Source organism: Aspergillus stella-maris (assembly GCF_047715825.1).
Source record: "Aspergillus stella-maris strain CBS 113639 unplaced genomic scaffold BDV14scaffold_25, whole genome shotgun sequence".
In the NCBI taxonomy this organism is placed as follows: domain Eukaryota; kingdom Fungi; phylum Ascomycota; class Eurotiomycetes; order Eurotiales; family Aspergillaceae; genus Aspergillus; species Aspergillus stella-maris.
Window position 1 is genome coordinate 1 of NW_027396819.1, and position 17,627 is coordinate 17,627.

The 17,627-nt window shown below is 52.5% G+C and overlaps 7 protein-coding genes across 7 annotated transcripts; 3 read left to right on the top strand and 4 right to left on the bottom strand.

The window, feature by feature from the left end:
• Nucleotides 1–218: 218 nt before the first annotated feature.
• Nucleotides 219–2,379, bottom strand: BDV14DRAFT_199811 (amidase signature domain-containing protein; the record flags this gene model as incomplete). The annotated part of the gene is made up of 9 exons (XM_073773359.1): nt 219–250; nt 309–738; nt 823–870; nt 921–1,208; nt 1,292–1,383; nt 1,461–1,517; nt 1,588–1,669; nt 1,740–2,018; nt 2,104–2,379. The coding sequence occupies 9 exons, from the start codon at nt 2,377–2,379 to the stop codon at nt 219–221; spliced, it is 1,584 nt and encodes a 527-aa protein (XP_073628368.1).
• Nucleotides 2,380–3,118: 739 nt separating this feature from the next.
• Nucleotides 3,119–3,832, bottom strand: BDV14DRAFT_199812 (major facilitator superfamily domain-containing protein; the record flags this gene model as incomplete). The annotated part of the gene is made up of 1 exon (XM_073773360.1): nt 3,119–3,832. One exon carries the CDS (start codon nt 3,830–3,832, stop codon nt 3,119–3,121), a length of 714 nt encoding a protein of 237 aa, XP_073628369.1.
• Nucleotides 3,833–3,877: 45 nt separating this feature from the next.
• On the top strand, nt 3,878–7,302 carry BDV14DRAFT_199813 (uncharacterized protein; the record flags this gene model as incomplete). The annotated part of the gene is made up of 5 exons (XM_073773361.1): nt 3,878–5,084; nt 5,141–5,947; nt 6,014–6,666; nt 6,718–7,071; nt 7,132–7,302. 5 exons carry the CDS (start codon nt 3,878–3,880, stop codon nt 7,300–7,302), a joined length of 3,192 nt encoding a protein of 1,063 aa, XP_073628370.1.
• Nucleotides 7,303–8,236: 934 nt separating this feature from the next.
• On the bottom strand, nt 8,237–10,271 carry BDV14DRAFT_189531 (GMC family oxidoreductase; the record flags this gene model as incomplete). Its single annotated transcript, XM_073771215.1, has 4 exons — nt 8,237–8,292; nt 8,358–8,859; nt 8,915–9,806; nt 9,862–10,271. 4 exons carry the CDS (start codon nt 10,269–10,271, stop codon nt 8,237–8,239), a joined length of 1,860 nt encoding a protein of 619 aa, XP_073628371.1.
• Nucleotides 10,272–12,996: 2,725 nt separating this feature from the next.
• On the top strand, nt 12,997–14,764 carry BDV14DRAFT_55211 (NAD(P)/FAD-dependent oxidoreductase). The gene is made up of 4 exons (XM_073777011.1): nt 12,997–13,285; nt 13,331–13,373; nt 13,433–13,846; nt 13,917–14,764. Exons 1-4 carry the CDS (start codon nt 13,064–13,066, stop codon nt 14,501–14,503), a joined length of 1,266 nt encoding a protein of 421 aa, XP_073628372.1. The 5' UTR covers nt 12,997–13,063; the 3' UTR covers nt 14,504–14,764.
• BDV14DRAFT_208663 (putative ubiquitin carboxyl-terminal hydrolase isozyme L3) lies at nt 14,765–15,921 on the bottom strand. The gene is made up of 2 exons (XM_073775453.1): nt 15,766–15,921; nt 14,765–15,719 (listed from the first exon to the last, which is right to left on the bottom strand). The coding sequence occupies exons 1-2, from the start codon at nt 15,821–15,823 to the stop codon at nt 15,025–15,027; spliced, it is 753 nt and encodes a 250-aa protein (XP_073628373.1). The 5' UTR covers nt 15,824–15,921; the 3' UTR covers nt 14,765–15,024.
• Nucleotides 15,566–17,414, top strand: BDV14DRAFT_172646 (uncharacterized protein). The gene is made up of 2 exons (XM_073768611.1): nt 15,566–15,719; nt 15,766–17,414. Exon 2 carries the CDS (start codon nt 16,008–16,010, stop codon nt 16,869–16,871), a length of 864 nt encoding a protein of 287 aa, XP_073628374.1. The 5' UTR covers nt 15,566–15,719; nt 15,766–16,007; the 3' UTR covers nt 16,872–17,414.
• Nucleotides 17,415–17,627: the final 213 nt, after the last annotated feature.

A 17,627-nucleotide genomic window follows, 5' to 3' on the forward strand; every position in this document is an offset into this window, starting at 1 on the left:
GGCAGCACACGCAGGTACGGTGGTATAGCAAAAATGATAGATTCTGACCATGCTATTAAAGCAGAATGGCTGCTGCTAGGTTGGGACATAATTTAAGAGCTAATGTATTAGTTAAACCAACTCTGATAATAATTATAGGCTCTTGAATAGAGATAGGGGGGTTTTGGGGAATAAAGCAGAAATTGTTGGGGAACATGGCACATTAGTCCTATTTAGGCCTAGCGCCGGGAGTGTTTTGTACTAGGGTTAGCTGGCGTGCTCAGCACCCCATCAGAGACTAAATTTAGGGCATGCCATGGTCAACATACACAGCTTCCAGACCGCAGCGTCTAAGTCTCCAACCGGGGTATAATCGTCCCTCTTTACATCCCGCGTGGAGTCCGCCCTTGTCACCGCAACCACCGCAGCACTAAAATCAAGCACGTTATACACGCCTGTGTAGCCAAAGTACATGCCCTCCGAGGGCTTATGGGAAGCCGTGGGCGTTGCGGGCGCGATGATGGCGTCCACAGGGCGTCCGGAGCGCGTCTGCCCAGCGGTCGCGTTCCAGTATCGGAGGTAGCGTGCCTGGTAGTCGGATTTCTGGCGCTGCAGTGCCCACAGGTCGGTGATTGTGCGGTTCGGGAAATGGCCTGGCGCGTCGCCGTAGGAGATTGCTAGCTGCGGGACTTCGGGCTCGCCGCTTGCTTGGAGGGTGCCGTGGATGTCGGCGCCGCTGTCCGCTGCAAAGGTGTTCCACTGTTGGGAGAAATTGGTGGGATTGGTTAGACTGGGCTGGCAAACTAGAGAATACAAGTTGTGTGGGTTGATGATTGAACATACCAAGATCTCGAACGCTTCTGAGTGTGAAGGCGGCGTCCATTCGATCACCTTCCCAACGAGTTAGTATAATGCGCCAAGGACAGCAGGAGGGAGCGAACCTCATGCCGAGCCACATTGAGAGCCTGCACCGTCTCGTTGATCGCTCGGGTGATTGGGGGATGCGGCTGCACCACACCGTCCGCTCTGAGAACACCAAAGGTAAGACCTTTCGAAGCGGCCCTCTGCCGAACCTCGTCTTCTACGTCAAATCGCCACGGTATATCGATGACTTTCGGGTCATGGAGCCAGGGCTGGTTATGGAGGATACTCTGGGTAAGTAACCGGAGGTCCGAAATGCTGTGGCCCATTGGGCCGATGACCGAGGGCACGGTTTCCTGGCCCTCCATCTGATTGATGCAATTGTCAGCAGGGACAGGAACACGGATGCGAGTGTCCCGTATGTCGGGTCATGGATTGCTGGTACACTTACGCTGTTGGCAACGTTCAGATATGGCAGTCTTCCGTGGGACGGCTTCAAGCCGGTTAAACCAGTGAATGCGCATGGTAGGCGAATCGAGGTACCTGCAGATATTAGCGCAAGTCATGGTGAGTTACCTGGTTTAGTTCCTAATTATAGGCCTGGAGGTAGGGGCACTAACCAATATCAGAGCCCAAGCCCAAAACGCTGCCTCGCAAGGCAAGAAGAGCTGCCTCACCTACAGATTGAACAAGAAACATGCATTAGCCGGGGAGTAAAAGAAGACAGAAAAGAATAACATCACATACCACCAGAAGACCCGCCAGAGGACAGTAGCCGATTGTGCGGGTTCGTGGTATAGCCAACAATGTTATTGTTTGTCTCGATAGCCTAATGCGATGAGTAGATGGTAAGCATTCCAACGTACCCGGCGGGGAGGTCCCGTCTAGAGCATTGTTACCATCAAACTAGTAGGAACATTGGTCTTCGCGAAGATAACAGCACCCATGTTCTTCAACGCCTGCACAACCCACGACTCGGTCTCCTCGGTTTCGACCTTACCCAGCCATGCCACGTAGCCAACGGACGTCTCCGCATCTTTCACCCGGAACTGGTCCTTGAGCGAGATGGGCAGGCCATGCAACGGCCCAACGGGCTTCCCGTGGACCCGGAGGTACTCGTCGAGTTCCTGTGCGCGCGCCAGGGCCTGGGAGAATAGGATCTCGCTGAGGCAGTTGACCTGTCATTTCATTGTTCTCAGTAATCATTGCGCTTGGATGTATGAATCGGGGAGCGGGGGATGACTGGGTAGTAGACTGGCGTACCAGCTGATGGGCAATGGTCGCACGGCGGCAGAAGGCCTTGGTCACCTCCGTCGCGGAGAATGTCCCTGCGGTTAGCTTGCCGATCAAGGCTTCTGCGGAGTGGTTCTCGGTGATCTCGCGCTCCTCCGCTGAGAGAAACTGCTGGATATACTGTGTGACACCTTGCTGTTCCTCGGCGGAGGGGACACTGTCAAGGCGGAAGTCTGCGGGTAGAAGCATATCCAGCGCATCTCGCTTGCGCTGGGCAATGGACTGCCATGAGTTTAAATCCGCCATTTTTGTGTTTTGGAAGGGGAAAGGAAAAGGGAGAGGAAAAGGACAGGGAATGATAGAGGGCAGGGCTCTGGGCTGGTTACTGGGATGTCCATTTGCCCGGCTGTTATATAATAACACCTCTTGGTTGCATGAAATGCCTGGTCATTGTAGACCTACTCCATCCCCAATGACCAAGCAGCCAACCTTCTCTCCGAAACGCGGCAACATCAGCAACACCCAACCCACGTGGATTGCTTCCATTGCAAATTACCACGTATTGTCAATACACCGGGTAACCCATACACGGGAGACTACGTACAGCTCACGAGCAACCTTGGACCTAGACCGTCTCACCTGTATGTGTTGCATGGAATGGACTATACAGCGACTGGAGTGGCCGGCGGGTTGTGGGTCCAGTGGGTCCTTCCGGGCGGGCGCCATCCAGATCTCCAATAGGCGTCTTGGCATCCCGAATATTGATGAACGAGGTCAAGATCAGGGGCGCGACGGCATAGCCTATCAGCATGCGCCAAATACGCGAGATGCCCATGTTTGACACTTAGTGCCAGCACCTAAGCATGAAAGGGTTAAAAACCCTAAAACCCTATCATTATATTCTCTCTGCACCAATGACAGCTGTCTCTGCTTCGCTCCCTTTATTACTCAACCTCATATTCTATCCTAATTATACCTCGCGTCTACATCACTCTATACCTTCCAGCCCGAGGCTCCCCAGGAGCCCCGTACACGTAGCCCTAGCTCAAGCTTTCACCATAAGTTTCAGGTTCTTTGCCACCCGCGCCACAACGATAATCAAGCCAGCCACGACAACCGAGCACGCGCAGAATAGCTGCATCCCAAGCCACCCGCCGCTCTGCAGAATAGCACCAGCAACAGGAGTCCCAACCAGCAGACCCAACCCAGCAAAGCAAAAGTTCATGCCCATGCGCGTGCCAACGACACTCAGACTGGGTGACAAACTGACCACCGTAGTCGGGGGCAGGGAGACAAATGTACCAGAGAAGAAGCCATATAGTATAGAAAAAACGATCACACCAACGGTGCTGTCGACAGCAATCCAGCAGTACGCAAGTAGGGCAGAGATAAACGAGCAGGGGAGGAGGATGTTCAGGGGGCCGGTCTTATCAGCAAGGAAGTTGGGGATGACACGGCCAAATACAGAGCCCGCGTTCATGACAGGCAGCATGTAGAAGGCGAGGTTATCGGACATGCCGGTCTTCGCGGCGGAGAAGGACTCGATGTAGAAGAAGGGGATGTACAGGCCCATGAAGCCGGAGAACTCGCCGATGCTGAACATGGTAAAGGGGATGTCGCGGAAAGCCTGGTGGCCAGAGTCGCCGGTTTCTGTTACGTACATTCCGTACTTAAAGCCGGCTAGCCAGTGACCCTCGAAGTGACCGGCAGCCAGGGGGGCAAAGTCAGCGTCGTGCTGACGGCGAAGATGGAGCAGCATCATGCACAGTTCATCCTAGACTCGTTCTGTCGCATCGTCCAAGCCATGGTAGAGCGGCCGTATCAGCCGATCGCGACAGTGACCGACGTGATGGGCGACGCGGAAAGAGACTTTTTGTTAAATCACATTTCCAATCGCGAGAGTCTGCATGTGCCGACTCCGGAGCTGCTGCATGCTGCCTTTGAGCGGCACGCTGTGCAATGCCCTAATGCAGTTGCCATTGACTGGAACGGGGAGAGGCAAGTTACATCTGCGCAGCTGAATGAAATGGCCAACCAGCTAGTCCACGCACTCCTTGAGGACTTCCAGGTATCTGTTGGCGATATTATTCCCTTGATGCTGGACAAGTCCGTCAACACCCTCGTCGCGCTTCTCGGTATCATGAAAGCCGGCGCTGCATATGTGCCGCTGAGTCCGGACAACCCGCCTGATCGCAATGCCTTTATCATCGACGAAACCCAAGCCAAGATGATCCTCACAGAGACCCAGTATTCCGCGACGGTTGGTGTGGACAGCATCGCCCGGCTGCACGTTGACCAAGTGTCCCTGGCTGACCTTCCATCGACCACCCCCACCGTCGACATCTCTCCCGACAGTCTTGCCTATCTGATCTACATCTCAGGCAGCACAGGCATGCCCAAAGGCGTCAAGGTTCCGCGTCGCGCCGCAGCCGCCGCCGTCGTCAGCATGGCTGAGGTCGAGGGCCGGCACAATGGGGAGTGGCGGACACTGCAGTTCGCCAACTACGTGTTCGATGCATCCGTGCAGGACTTTTTCAACACGCTCAGCACGGCGGGAACACTGTGCCTCGCACCGACAGACAAGTTGCAGTGTGATTTGCCAGGAACCATCCGGGAGATGGCGGCGCGCCAGGCGATTCTGACACCGACGGTCGCCAAGCTGCTGAGCCCAGACGAGGTCCCGACGTTCAAGACGATTGTCGGAGGTGAGCCGCTGTCCAGGGACGTCATAGAGCAATGGCTCCCTTCCTGCGAGATTTTGAATGTCTACGGGCCCACCGAACCCTCCATGGTTGTCTCGACCAAGGCCGTCATCAGCCCGGACCGCCCCAATAACATCGGCGCACCGTTTCCCACCATCATGGCGTTCATCCTGCAACGCGATGGGCCCGATCTTGTACCTTACGGAGCTCCCGGAGAGCTATGCATTGCAGGTCCTCAGGTCACGGACGGATACCTGGCCCGCGAAGACCTCACTGATGCTGTTTTCGTGCGTAGCGAGGTGCTGCAAGGTATACACGTCCCTGACAGTTTGAGAACGAAGGCTAATAACTCATTTTCTTTTCAGTCGAACGAATGTACCGCACCGGAGACCTGGCCCGTTGGCTCCCCGGCGGCGAGATCGAATGTCTAGGCCGCAAAGACAACCAGGTCAAGAACCACGGCCACCGGATTGAGCTCGGCGAAATTGAGCAAGCCATTCTGCAAACAGGGCTCGTGCAGAACACAGTTGTCATCCCCGTGCAAGTCAACGGAAAGGCCCAACTGGGCGCCTTTTGCATCTTCGCATCTGCCGAGTCCGCCGCCGCCACCGACATCCGAAACGCCAAGGAATTCCGCCAAGATATCTCTGACCTCCGCTCACGACTAACCACGCTATCGCCGTATATGATTCCAAAATATCTCTTTCCCCTAAGTAATTTCCCGAAGCTCCCGTCCCGCAAGACGGACCGGAAAGCGCTGAAAGCGCGCGTGGCGGCAATGGACGTCCTGCAGCTTAACGAATACAGCTTCGAGGGCAAAGGGCAGCAGTACGAGGTCATTCCCGTTGAGACGGAGGCGGAAGTCGCGCTTAAAGCATTGTGGGCCAAAGCGCTGGCCGTGCCCACCGAGCGTCTAGGCAAGAAGGCGAATTTCCTGTCCCTTGGTGGAGACTCGATTGTGGCCATCAGTCTCGCGAGCCTGGCTCGTGGAGTGGAATACAGCCTCAGCGTAAAAAACATCTTAAGGACTGCGGTGCTCGAGGAAATGGCTGCTACGATGCAGAGAGCAGACTCGCAAGCGAACGTCTCTGTTAGGCGGTTTGAAGTTCCCATGTCGGTGACAGAGGCTGTGCAGGAGTGCGGGCTGCGGTTTGATGGCGACGTCAACTATGGTGAGTAAACTGAGGGCAGCCAATTTGACAGTAGAAAGGAAGACCGTTTGCTCACTGAATCGCCAGTGTATCCCGCACCTCCAGGGCAAGTCGAGTTTCTGGAGCAGGGCCATCGACCAGAGCAGATGTGGGTGCTCATGGCAGCCCGCCGCATGCCCATCCACTTCGAAACAAACAGGTGGATCCAAGCCACGAGAGAGATGACAGCAGTCAATAATATCCTTCGTACGTCTTGGTTCCGGGGTTCGAATCTGGAGTGGTATGGCGTTGTGCTGAACGAGACCACGCCTTCCGTCGTCATCGCCACCTGCGGCAACGACGAGGAGAGAGACCAAGTCATCGAACGGTTCTGGGCCGAGCGCTTTGAATTCGGACAGCCGTTCATCAAGTACGCGGTTCTGATACACCCCGACCACACCAAAGAAGTCGTCATCAAGATGGACCACGCCGTCTACGACGGCACCCTCCTCCGCATCTTCGACGACCACTTCGCCGCCATCTGCCAGAATGCCCCCGTCCCAGCCCACGGCCAGTTCCGCGACTTCGCATTCACGATGTACCAGTCAGACCAGCAGACGACGCAAGAGTTCTGGAAAACGACCCTCGCCGGCAAGGACACAACCCCCCGCTTCCCTGCATGCGAACCCCCACCCAGAATCACAGCCTTCAGCAAGAAGCTCATTGCAACAGACATGGAAGCCATCGCCCGCGCAACAAGCGTAACCATCCCAATCATCTTCCAAGCTGCCTACCAGCTCTAGCTTGCCCAGGCAACCGGCCACCAAGACGTGAGCTTCGACTACCTGCTCAGCGGGCGGAACGTCGACCTCGGCGCAATCGACCCGCAGAGCGTCAACGGCACGCTCGCAAATTTCCTGCCCGTGCGCAGCAACGTGAACCCCGCGACCACGATGCTGGCGGAGTACCTGCAGGAGACGCAGGACATGCTCTGGGCGATCATGGAGCACGGAAATATGGGGCTGGACGCGATCTACGCGGCTGCGGGCATCTCGCGCGCCGCAGCTGGCAACTACTCGTTGTTCGTGTTCCAGCCGTTCGAGCCAGCGGCGAAGCAGGGCGGTGATGCTGATGACCTTCGGTGGCTGGTTATGGCTAAGTCGCAGGTCCGGATGTTCCAGCCCTAAGCGTTGGTTGTGGAGGTGGCCAAGGCGAAGGATAACCAGCATCTGCTGAAGGTCATGTACGACCAGCAAGTCTTTGGCAAGGAGCAGGTTGCAGGGATTATGGATGAGATGATGAGCCTTATGCAGACAATGGCTGGGTATGCGACGGAGGCCCAGGTTAACCTGCAGAAGGTGCTCCAGACTGGGGATAGCAATGGGGCCGCGTTGTAGTTAGCCCTCTTAGAGAAAAACATCAGGTTTTGTTCATGAAATTCCCCTTTAATAGGACTCCAATCCGCCCGGCAGACTAGCAGCACAGTTATGATACGGATTTCGTTTAAAGCAAACTGCTGGTCTGGGCATATATGCAGCGCCATGCCTCATGGCTGAAATGTGCTGGGGAGGAGCTTCTTGGATTTGCTCTTGTTTTCAATAGGGACAAACTAGTACAGGTTAATTTTATCTATATCTCTGCCCTATATGGCCGCGTTGTGGTGTGCTGGCTGTGCCGGGATCTATAGGGACCTGTAGGTATCCGCCCTTCTTGAGAAGATACCTATCGAATTTTGCCACTAGACCAAAAAGGGTCAACCCTCATTAGTAAGGGCTTTTATTCTGGTTTTCAATACCCATCTAACATTGTGTCCTCCGTGGTTGCCCGGAACCCTTCCTCGGGACAAAAACAACAGCGTGCACAAGTAATGGCGAATGGCAGCCAAGTGTCTGTCAGAGGCTTGAGGAGTTCGACCAACCGCCCAGTGTTCCCTAGGCAGTAGGGAGGCTGCGTGGACTCAGGCTAGTACCAGGCACCGGGTCTCGACGACAATCGTCCATGCTGCCCCAAGGTCAAAATCTCCAGGGCACCCGGTTCACGTGATCTTGTAATGAATACAGGCCCAGGGGAAGTAGGGCAGAAGGACGTCTGTATCGACTACACGCACGTAGCCTATTGAGGAGCGGATGCCTCTAACGATAGGGCTCAATTCTATTGCTTTGATAGACTCTTCTTGACGGTATCTCTCTCTGCTACATGGAGGGGTCCAATCCTCAGGGGGTTGGAGTAACTAGCGGCCACGCCGCTAGTGATCACGTACTCTCACAGATTCGTATCAAACTATTCTTGTATTTGTTTGTGGTATGTTTTGGGGAATTAATATCATTTTCACTAGTCAATGTTTGCGCTGTCAATGATATCCACTGCAATCTTCTCTGCCAGCATATCTGGACAGATACAACCCCGTTAGTGAAGACACATATATATGAGTATTTGAGGGTAAATAACATACAACATGTTGACTGTGGATGTCCTGGCGGCAAGATAGCAAAGGCACTAGCATCAACGACCCTCAACCGCTGCACCCCCAGGACCCTGGCCTGGGAATCCACAACCGCCATTGGATCCCCAGTGACACCCATCTTGCACGTACAAGCCGCATGATATATAGTCATAACCGTGTCGCGAATGACCTCAAGGATCTGCTCATCTGATTGCACATGTGGGCCGGGGAAGACCTCTTCAATAACAATTGGGGCAACCCCTTGTGGGTGGCGCCAGGCCTCGCGTATACGCTTATAGATGGCGATTGCAACTTCAGCATCGGACTCGGTGGACAGCCAGTTTGGATTAATGAGGGGAAGGTCATCGGTGTCGTTTGAAGTGAGGGTTATGTAACCCCGTGAGGTTGGAGCGACCAGGGAGCCGATTATGCCGGCATACATATGGTTGCCCTTGGGTTGCCCGAAGAAGGGATCCATGAAAGCGTTTATATAGATTGCTTGCGAGAGGTACTGTACAGATTAGTCATCTATAGATACCACAGGTCTATGGATAAAAGCAGCGCACCTCAGTTTCAGGCCAACTAGGGGGAAACCATGAGAGGTTGGCCAGGGTAGCCGGTGAAAACCGGCTTCGATATTTATCAGGAATCTTTTCCCAGGCCAGGTAATCAACGCCATGGTTAGTGAACGGTCCGCGCTGCTTTGTCAAGTAGCGGATGAGCTGTTCAGCCGTGTATACAGGGTCGCTGGGGATCCTGGAGTTGGTTGGGATGTTGACCCGGTACGACGGGCCAAAGAGAAGATGATCCCACAAATTCTGACCGACGCCTGGCAGATCAACAATTACCGGGATTTGATACCTGTTCAAGACCTCCGGAGGACCAATCCCTGAGACCATCAAGAGTTGAGGGCTTTGGAAGGCCCCAGCTGAAAGTATCACCTCGCGGGCTGCGTGCAGCGTGTATATTGGACCTTTACCGGTGCGGACATGCACGCCCGTTGCACTCCGGTCAGAGCTAAACAGAACCCTCTTGCCCATGGTTAGTTTATACAGAGTCAGCGTCGCGGAGAGTTGCTCATTGTTGCGTCTTCCCATAAACGCCGCCTCTGAGCTACTCCTCGTTCGATCCTTGGGGCGAATAGTCGACGGACACCACTGCGCACCGAGTAAACGGCCGCTGTTAAAGTCCTCTGTCTCTGGAATGCCAATTGCACGCATACCACGCGCCATCCACGTCGAGAATACGACACTATCAATCGGGTATGAGACGTGCAGAGGCTCTCCGGAGTCCGAGAAGACATCCGGGTTGTAGTCCGCCGTTGCGTTAGACGGGCGCTGGTCGTTGTCTGGTGGATGGAAAGTCGGGGTCCGTTGGTAGAATGGAAGTACCTCGTCAAAACTATAGGAAGAGTCGTTGACTAGTTCTGCCCAGCGGTTCATTGAGCCTATATCTGGTCTACCGTCACCGTCAGCATTCGGTCGTCATGAAGAAAATAACGGGATTGAGGTACCTCTGATAAACCATCGCATTCGCAGCCGATGACCCTCCGAACGTCTTATGACGACAATAATGAACAGCGCGATAATTTGCACCAGGCACCGGCTCCGTAACGAACTGCCAGTCAATTGGCGACGTCGAAAACGGGCTTGACCCAACGCCCAGCACGTTAAACCCAGGGATCTTGGGCAACGGCCAGACGTCCTCGTAGAAGTCACCGGCTTCAATTAGGGCTACAGAGAAGTGCGCTTCAGCCAGTCGGGCAGCCAAGGTAAATCCTGATGTCCCACCGCCAACAACGACGTAGTCAAAGGTGGCATCGACGCCGGGAATCCCATATTGGATGCCGTGGACCTGTTGGATCAAGATCAAGGTAATAAGCGAGAGAGGAAGAGCAACCAGAGCGGACGTCGAGAACGTCATGACTGTGGGGTCGAGCTGTATCTGCACAATGGTTATGGCCTGGATCGTGTTGAGATGAAAAGGGTTATGGGGCATATCCCAGCCCTAAATCACCGCAACGGGCACTTTTGACCGGCCATTTAAAGCATGTTGAGAACTTTCCGTGCCCATAGAACAAACGTTCTGACCTTTATCATGCTGGTTCGTTTCGTTTCGTTTCTTTAGGCTATGTCTGTTACTATACTGGGGCATGGAGCAAGCTGGCGCTGGGTATGGCATGGTTCGTCTGCACCACCAATGCAAATTTCCGGTAGTCTATTCGCCTGTACATTGTCTTGCTACTCTGAACTAGAGTCCTCTCGGAGTATCCTGTTTCACACATAGCCCTACCAGCCAGCAGCACACAGCCAAAACCTGGAGTGTAAGGATAACGTCTTAACAAAGTACACTTTAAGGCTAGCTTCTCCATGGCTGGATACAAATCAGGCCACCCTTCCATTCCTTGATCTCAAAAGCAGCCGGGTTTTGAAATCTGGATCCCAATTGCCCTCCAAGACGGCAGCCTTTGCTTGCTTCTTATAACCATGCGCAAACTTTATATCATAGTGTGTAATGAGGTTCACAAGTATTACCTTCATCGTGCTATTAGCGAATAACCGGCCTGGACATACCATGCTTCCATCCCTCCACAGGGGTGACTCGGGTCCGACAGAGACAAACTGGAACTTGTTCTCCCATTCTGGGTATTGGCGTAGATCATGATGGCGCATGGGCTCAAATCTTTCTGGGTTTTTCCACGTTGTGGAGAAGCGGTTAATGTGATGCATATCGACACAGATCGCCGTTCCCGCGGGGATCCTTGACCGATGGAGAGCTGTGTTGGTTTGCGGAGGATACGGTTCAAAACAACTGGCAGTGCAATCAGGTGTTAGTGAAAATGTCAAATAGTCAGAGGCATTAGGGTTTTACTTACACAGGCTTGTGTCGTTCACCCGCAATGACTCTCTCATCACACTGTCCAGCTTGCGTAGTTCGGACAGGTGAGATTTTGGCAACGCACCGTCGATCATGGTGGTTCGCACTTCTTCTCGTATGACTTGCAGCAGTTCTGGACGCGATGCAAAGTCGAGACTGTTCAGGTGTAACGCGACAGCCACAGTAAAATTTGTCAAGAAAGGAAGGGCAATGTAGTCGTTCACAATCTGGGCCAGCGTAACCTCATGTGGTTTGTAGCGACTCATCAAGGCAGCAGTGAAGGGGACCTTGCCATTTCGGAGACGGTGAACATAATTTTCTTTACACTCGATTCTCGAAACTGCTGTATTTCCTCACGAAGCCGTGGGGCAAGTGCGCGGTGCATTTTCCATTTTGTGATAGTAGTTGGCAGGAATGCGAAAGGTGCGAGAAGAGGTTGCAGCACTCGTGGCACATAGCCAATAACAAGGGCTTCCATCAACGCCCTGGTAATGTACTCGATGCTGAGCTTGCTCCATTCCTTTGTCATAACAGCATCGTCGCCCATGAAGAAGGCTGCATTTGTGGCGGCGACAATGTCAAGCAACGCAGGGAACATCTCCACCTCCTTCCAATCGGTACAATCACCAATTCTCTCTCGCACTGCTGCCTCTGCATCCTGTTGACGCTTTAGCACATCAATGGGCAGAGCCCGTGCTAAATCCACTTTGATCGAGTTTAGAAGCGCCGTTGTTTCCCGCCCGATCAATGTGTACGGCGCAAAGAACTTCCTTGCCACATAAGTCATGAGGGATGCAGTATGGTCCGGAAGCTTCTTGACCTCCTCGTACATGTATGACGGAAATACCGCCATGGGGAATTGGTCACTTTCGATGATATAAGGTGAATCCGGCATGGTGAGCCTTGCGTCCGTAACAACTTTTATTAGATCCCAATTATTCGCCTGGGAGTCGCCTAGCACTGGTAGACCGAGTCTGTATACAGCTTTGGGTCTTACCCGAGCATTCCATAGAAAGTAAAGGACACAGAAGATGGCACTGAATACGACCACGTGCTCGGGGATAGAGGTGTTGCGATGTCTCGCTGGGATCATCTGGAGCAACGGTTCTCGCTTGGAGAGCCACAGAGCAGCCAGACTCTGCTGTGCAACATGGTATTGCTCTTGTATATCGAAAAGTAACATTGTGAGCTGACTAGTATGTAGTGTTCTTGTCGGTTGATTGTTGACAAATCTCCTGTGCGTTGGTCTTGGGATGTGATATATTATGAGTCCCGATTCGCAGTCCGAGGTTTCGACGCCGAAACGCCGAAAAGCAGGTCAATATACAATATCTCACAGTCAAACTTGCAAGGCCATGTGCCCTTCTGAGTGGCTGGATCTTGGGGTCTGAAATTGCCCAGCGCGGCTGTCAAGGGTTGTCAACAGCACAGACTAAACTGCTACTTCTGAAAGGCTGGAACTACTTGGGACCAGAGAAATGATTCATGAAACCTTTGGTATGTGGCTCCTGAGAGCGGATGCTGTGCCGAATAATTCGGGGACACTGGTATGAAAGATGTTTTATTCGAATACAAATCGGGCTTGGGCTCCGGTTCGGATTCGGACTCGGGCATGGTATTTTGGCTTGATGCAGGGAATATCCCTGCTAGGCAATGGTATAGTAACCCCACTCGGCGTTATTATGCGAGGCGCAGCAATTGGACAGTTGAGCCCGTCATCAGGCCATCGTGGCGGGGGAGCTGAACGTTTGCTTACAGACACCTTTCTTCAGCTCATTTGCCAATAACACCCTCTTTTGAATGCATCTATTCCAGTCTGGACTCCGACCAAAGCAAACATGTCGATTCCACCCAAGTGCACCGTTCTTGTTATTGGCGGCGGCCCTGGAGGCTCATACACTGCCTCTGTATTAGCTCGCGAGGGAATCAATACTGTACTTCTCGAGGCTGAAAAGTTTCCCCGCTATCACATTGGCGAAAGCATGCTGCCGTCCCTCCGTCATTATCTGCGCTTCATTGACCTGGACAAGGTGTTTGACAATCATGGATTCACCAAGAAGGTACGTACGACTTCTATATCCACGCACCTTGTCTGACAGACGTAGGTCGGCGGGGCGTTTAAATTGACCCCAGGGAACAAGGAAGGATGTGCGTCAGCCCCTATGTCCAAGATAATTCAAATTTTATTCCAGAGCTTATCAATTCAGGGTCCGACTTTCTGCTAGCCGGTGGTCCCAGCAATTACGCCTGGAACGTGGTTCGATCCGAAGCAGACGAGATATTGTTCCGTCACGCTGACAAAAGCGGTGCGAGAGTCTTTGATGGCGTTAGGGTTACTGATATCCAGTTTGCTCCGAGCACTGCTGAAGGTGCGCTTGGTCGCCCCGTTTCGGCATCTTACACTCGAAAGCAGGACAGCAACACTACGACGGGGGCCATTGAATTTGACTACCTCGTGGATGCAAGTGGCCGTGCTGGCCTTCTTAGTACCAAGTATCTCAAAGTCCGCCAATACAGCAAGGCGCTAAAGAACGTCGCGCATTGGGCTTACTACCGGAATGCTGGCAAGTACGGTGATGGTACTAGGCGGGAGAACTCTCCCCTTTTTGAGGGTCTAATTGGTATATCATGTGCCTTTGGTTCTTTCGAACCTTCCTTGGGCAGGATGTCAGACTGCTAACCCCGTATCAGACGAAAGTGGCTGGGCGTGGTTTATCCCGCTGCACAATGGCACAACCTCGGTCGGCGTTGTGAGGAACCAGGAAAGCGCAATGAAGAAGAAAGCAGCTGCAGGCAATGTCGAGTCTTACTACGAGGAAGCAATTACTGTAGCTCCTATGCTGTCTGGGCTCCTCCACCAGAATGAGAATGCAGAACGGGTGGGCTCGGTTCACACTGCGAGTGATTACTCTTACTCTAGCATGACGTACTCGATGCCGTATGCTCGCATCGTCGGAGACGCAGGCTGCTTCATTGATCCGCTTTTCTCCTCTGGCGTCCATCTTGCTCTAACCGGCGGGTTGGCGGCAGGTACTACCATCATGGCCAGTATCAAGGGCGATGTCTCAGATGAGGTCGCGGGAAAGTGGCACAGCAACAGGATCAAAGAGGGATTTGCTAGATTCCTGCTTGTTGTCCTGAGTTCATATAAGCAGATTAAAAACCAGAGACAGGCTGTTCTCAGCGATTTTGGCGAAGCAGCTTTTGATCGCGCGTTCGAAGTCTTCAGGCCCGGTACTTATGCCTCCGCCTGGGTCAGTGTTTGTCCTGCATGCTGATTCATCTCTAGTCATTCAGGGAGAGATTGACACAGACACCGGCATTACCCAAGCTGAGTTCTCCCAGGCTATCAGCTTCCTGGCTAAGGCTCTTGATCCGGATCTTCTTAATCTTATCGAGAAAGACCCGGAAGAATTGGAAGAGCTCTTACCCCAGGGGCAAGATGGCGCGGATGAGAAAGAGATGGCGATCTTGACAGCAATGCGCGTCGGTCAAGCTGCTGAAATCTTTAGCCTGGGCAACTTCACCGCCGATGTTACCGATGGCCGTGTACCACGCTTGGAACGGGGTTGTTTGACGCTTGTTGATGCTAAAGGCAAGCAGAGTATATCAAGCTTTCGCTAGCCTGGCCTTATGCTACGTGTGTATTTGGACACATATACTTTAGGGAACCCTATATTAGGCTGAGCTGTGACTGGGAAGATTGTTAGACATCCTCATTGCTATTCTTTTTCCATATTGCTCCACACCCCTATGAAATCATGATCAAACATTAGCCATTTGATACGAGGTTCCAGCTTTATGCCAGAGCCTCAGCACCGGTGACTGCAACGATACTCATCTCATCACATCCAGTCTGTTCAGCAGATTGCAGAAAATCTTCAGCGGTAAGCTCCAGTCCTCGCTCACTCAAGAGGTCCTCTCCGTCGCCAAGTATTCCTCTTAGCAAAGGCCCATTCATTCCTCCATTGAGCTCCCAGACCTTGCCATCCCTCTGCACGAATGCCAGGAAGTGGTGTCGATTATTGTCTCGAGGTGAAGGGACATTGGAAGCTCCACGCGATGCTGCATTCATGTGCGCGTCTTCGAGAAACTTGGAATCGTACAGCAACTGCGCTCGCTCCGTAGGCTCAAGAAGAATAGCTCGTTGACGGAGTGCGTCTAGTTCTGTATTAGGGCGCACATAACGACCGTTTTCCAGGTTAAAGACTGCGTGCAGGAGAGCCATCAACCCACAAGCATGGCCGATGGTCTGTTCCATCCAAATCACTGGTTCATCTGAACCTGAACCTTTGTACTCTGGTATGGTTGGCTCCACTGTTGAGCGAGCAGCTCGATATATGGGCTCTTTCGCAAGAACAATAAGCGCGTGGCAAGGTGGAAAATGGCATTCTTTCAGGAACTCTGGAGAGGTTGAGATAATATCATGGAAGTCGAGATCTGATGAAATCTCTAGGTTGTCACAGAGAAGTTTCAAGACATCAGGATTATTCTCTGTGATTTGTTAGTCGTGCTCCTTGCACCAAGACATGATTTGTACCAAGTGGAATGAAGGTCTTGACGCCATCGATAATTTCTGGTCTTGGTGGTTCAATCATCTTGGAAGGGTAGTGATAGATTCAGGCGAGTAGATAGATTGTTGCCTTTGAAGAGAAAGGCATCTTATGCGGGGAGATTGTCTTAGTAATTATTCTTAGAATTGGATTGTTATTGGAACACCAGGCTGCCATACAACGACAGCTAAAGAGACTCCCTCGGAGAAATCCAGGGACTTTAATTCATATGTATAGTGGGTCAGGACATCTAGAACCTTTTCAGATCTCTGATCCACTGCAGGCAGCCATGGCGGATCTCATAGGCAGACCAGCTACTGGTACCTGGTCTAATGCTCTAGTCTCGACATCTAAAACCCTGAAATCTCGGTTTTTGTTCCTTTTCTCTCCCTTTAACACTATATCTCATAGCAGAATGGCCCTCTCCAGCATAACGAAACCGCTCTCCATTGTCCTCCTGTCCTCGTGGACCCTGACCGCGCTGGGGTTCACAGCCCTTGATGTCCTCAACAACAATCGAACCCTCACCGAGGTCATTGCCTCGATCTCCCTTCTTACCTTTCTTGTCTGCCGTCTCTTCGTCGCCTCGCAGCCAAAGGACGAGAGCTCCATCGCCCAACTGCTTACAACCGCGTATACCCGATCTCGCGCTGCCTCCCTGACCCTCCTCCTGCTAGCCGGATCATGGCTCTACGAACTGCTCTGGAAAACCGTCGCCCTCTTCTTCGTCACGCTCTTCGGTGGTGTCTTTGCGGCAGCGATCTACAACGATGCCTTTGTCAAACAAGCCGACTCGATGAACAACGACGTCAACGTTGACAATGACCTCGACTCGACAACAGCAGCTCTAGCCGAAATCAACGAGTTCCAAAAGAACACCGGCCTCGACGTTGACCCAACAGAGCTCTTCAAGATGATCCCGCCCAAGCTCCTGGTGTATGTTGCGGTTCTTGTGTGGTTGAACTTTGCGACGCTCGGGCTTTATGTGTTGAAGATGGCTTGGAGGGGGGTGCGCGGCGTTTTGGGATCGCGAGTCGAGAGTAAGGACGTGGGAGTTGTCACTGGGTTCAAGAGAGAGGCGAAGGTAGAGTAGGGATGGACACTGCAGGTGTTAGCACAACTGGTAGTATCATGACGACAATGGAAGTCTCTAGAATGTTTCATTCTCTGAGCCTGCAAATGACCACGAGGTAGTTCAAAGCCTCTGGACTCCGGAATGGGTTTAAGCAAATAAATTCAATGCTTGCTCAAAGATGTTGAGTGTTGATTGTTTACGCGCCATGATGTCAACAGACCCGTCTGACACGTGACCTGGTCCACGTGATTTATGCCAAATTGCATAGACTGGCCCTCAGTGCATTAGTACAGGCTCCTGTCAGTTAAAATAGACTTGTGGGAAGTAGAAGTAGAAGTTAGACTTGCATAGTGGACGGTTCGCATTTCCAAGTTGTGCAACATCTTGTGTGCAGTGAAAAGGGTTCGTTGACTTGGTACACTGTCTTTCACTCAACAAAGATATATATTGACAACATCCAAAGGACAGAAACATGGGACCAGCGAACATGACTGTCAGACCAGGCTGTGACGTTCTGGTCAAACTGTGCAATATTACTACATGACAGCTGCTTCTAATAGTTATTGGCTGTGCAAATGGCAACAAAAGGCATCACTGGGTCTTCTGCTCCTGCTGACGATGTGGAAATGCAATTCTTGGCATGTTTGCACAAGTCAGGTGATTGCTTGCCATGGTCAGGTGACTAGAGAAGCGGACGGGATTTCAAATTAGGTCTAGCGTCCGTATTTTCGGCTAAATCTCGGCAGCACAAAAGGGACTTAGCGTGGCAAAACA

Coding starts and splice junctions, on each gene's coding strand:
- BDV14DRAFT_55211 (XM_073777011.1), top strand. CDS start 13,064: ATGTCGATTCCACCCAAGTGCACCGTTCTTGTTATTGGCGGCGGCCCT. Junction 13,286..13,330: donor ATCATGGATTCACCAAGAAG/GTACGTACGACT, acceptor TGACAGACGTAG/GTCGGCGGGGCGTTTAAATT. Junction 13,847..13,916: donor CCTTTTTGAGGGTCTAATTG/GTATATCATGTG, acceptor ACCCCGTATCAG/ACGAAAGTGGCTGGGCGTGG.
- BDV14DRAFT_208663 (XM_073775453.1), bottom strand. CDS start 15,823: ATGATTGAACCACCAAGACCAGAAATTATCGATGGCGTCAAGACCTTC. Junction 15,720..15,765: donor CAAGACCTTCATTCCACTTG/GTACAAATCATG, acceptor AACAAATCACAG/AGAATAATCCTGATGTCTTG.
- BDV14DRAFT_172646 (XM_073768611.1), top strand. CDS start 16,008: ATGTATAGTGGGTCAGGACATCTAGAACCTTTTCAGATCTCTGATCCA.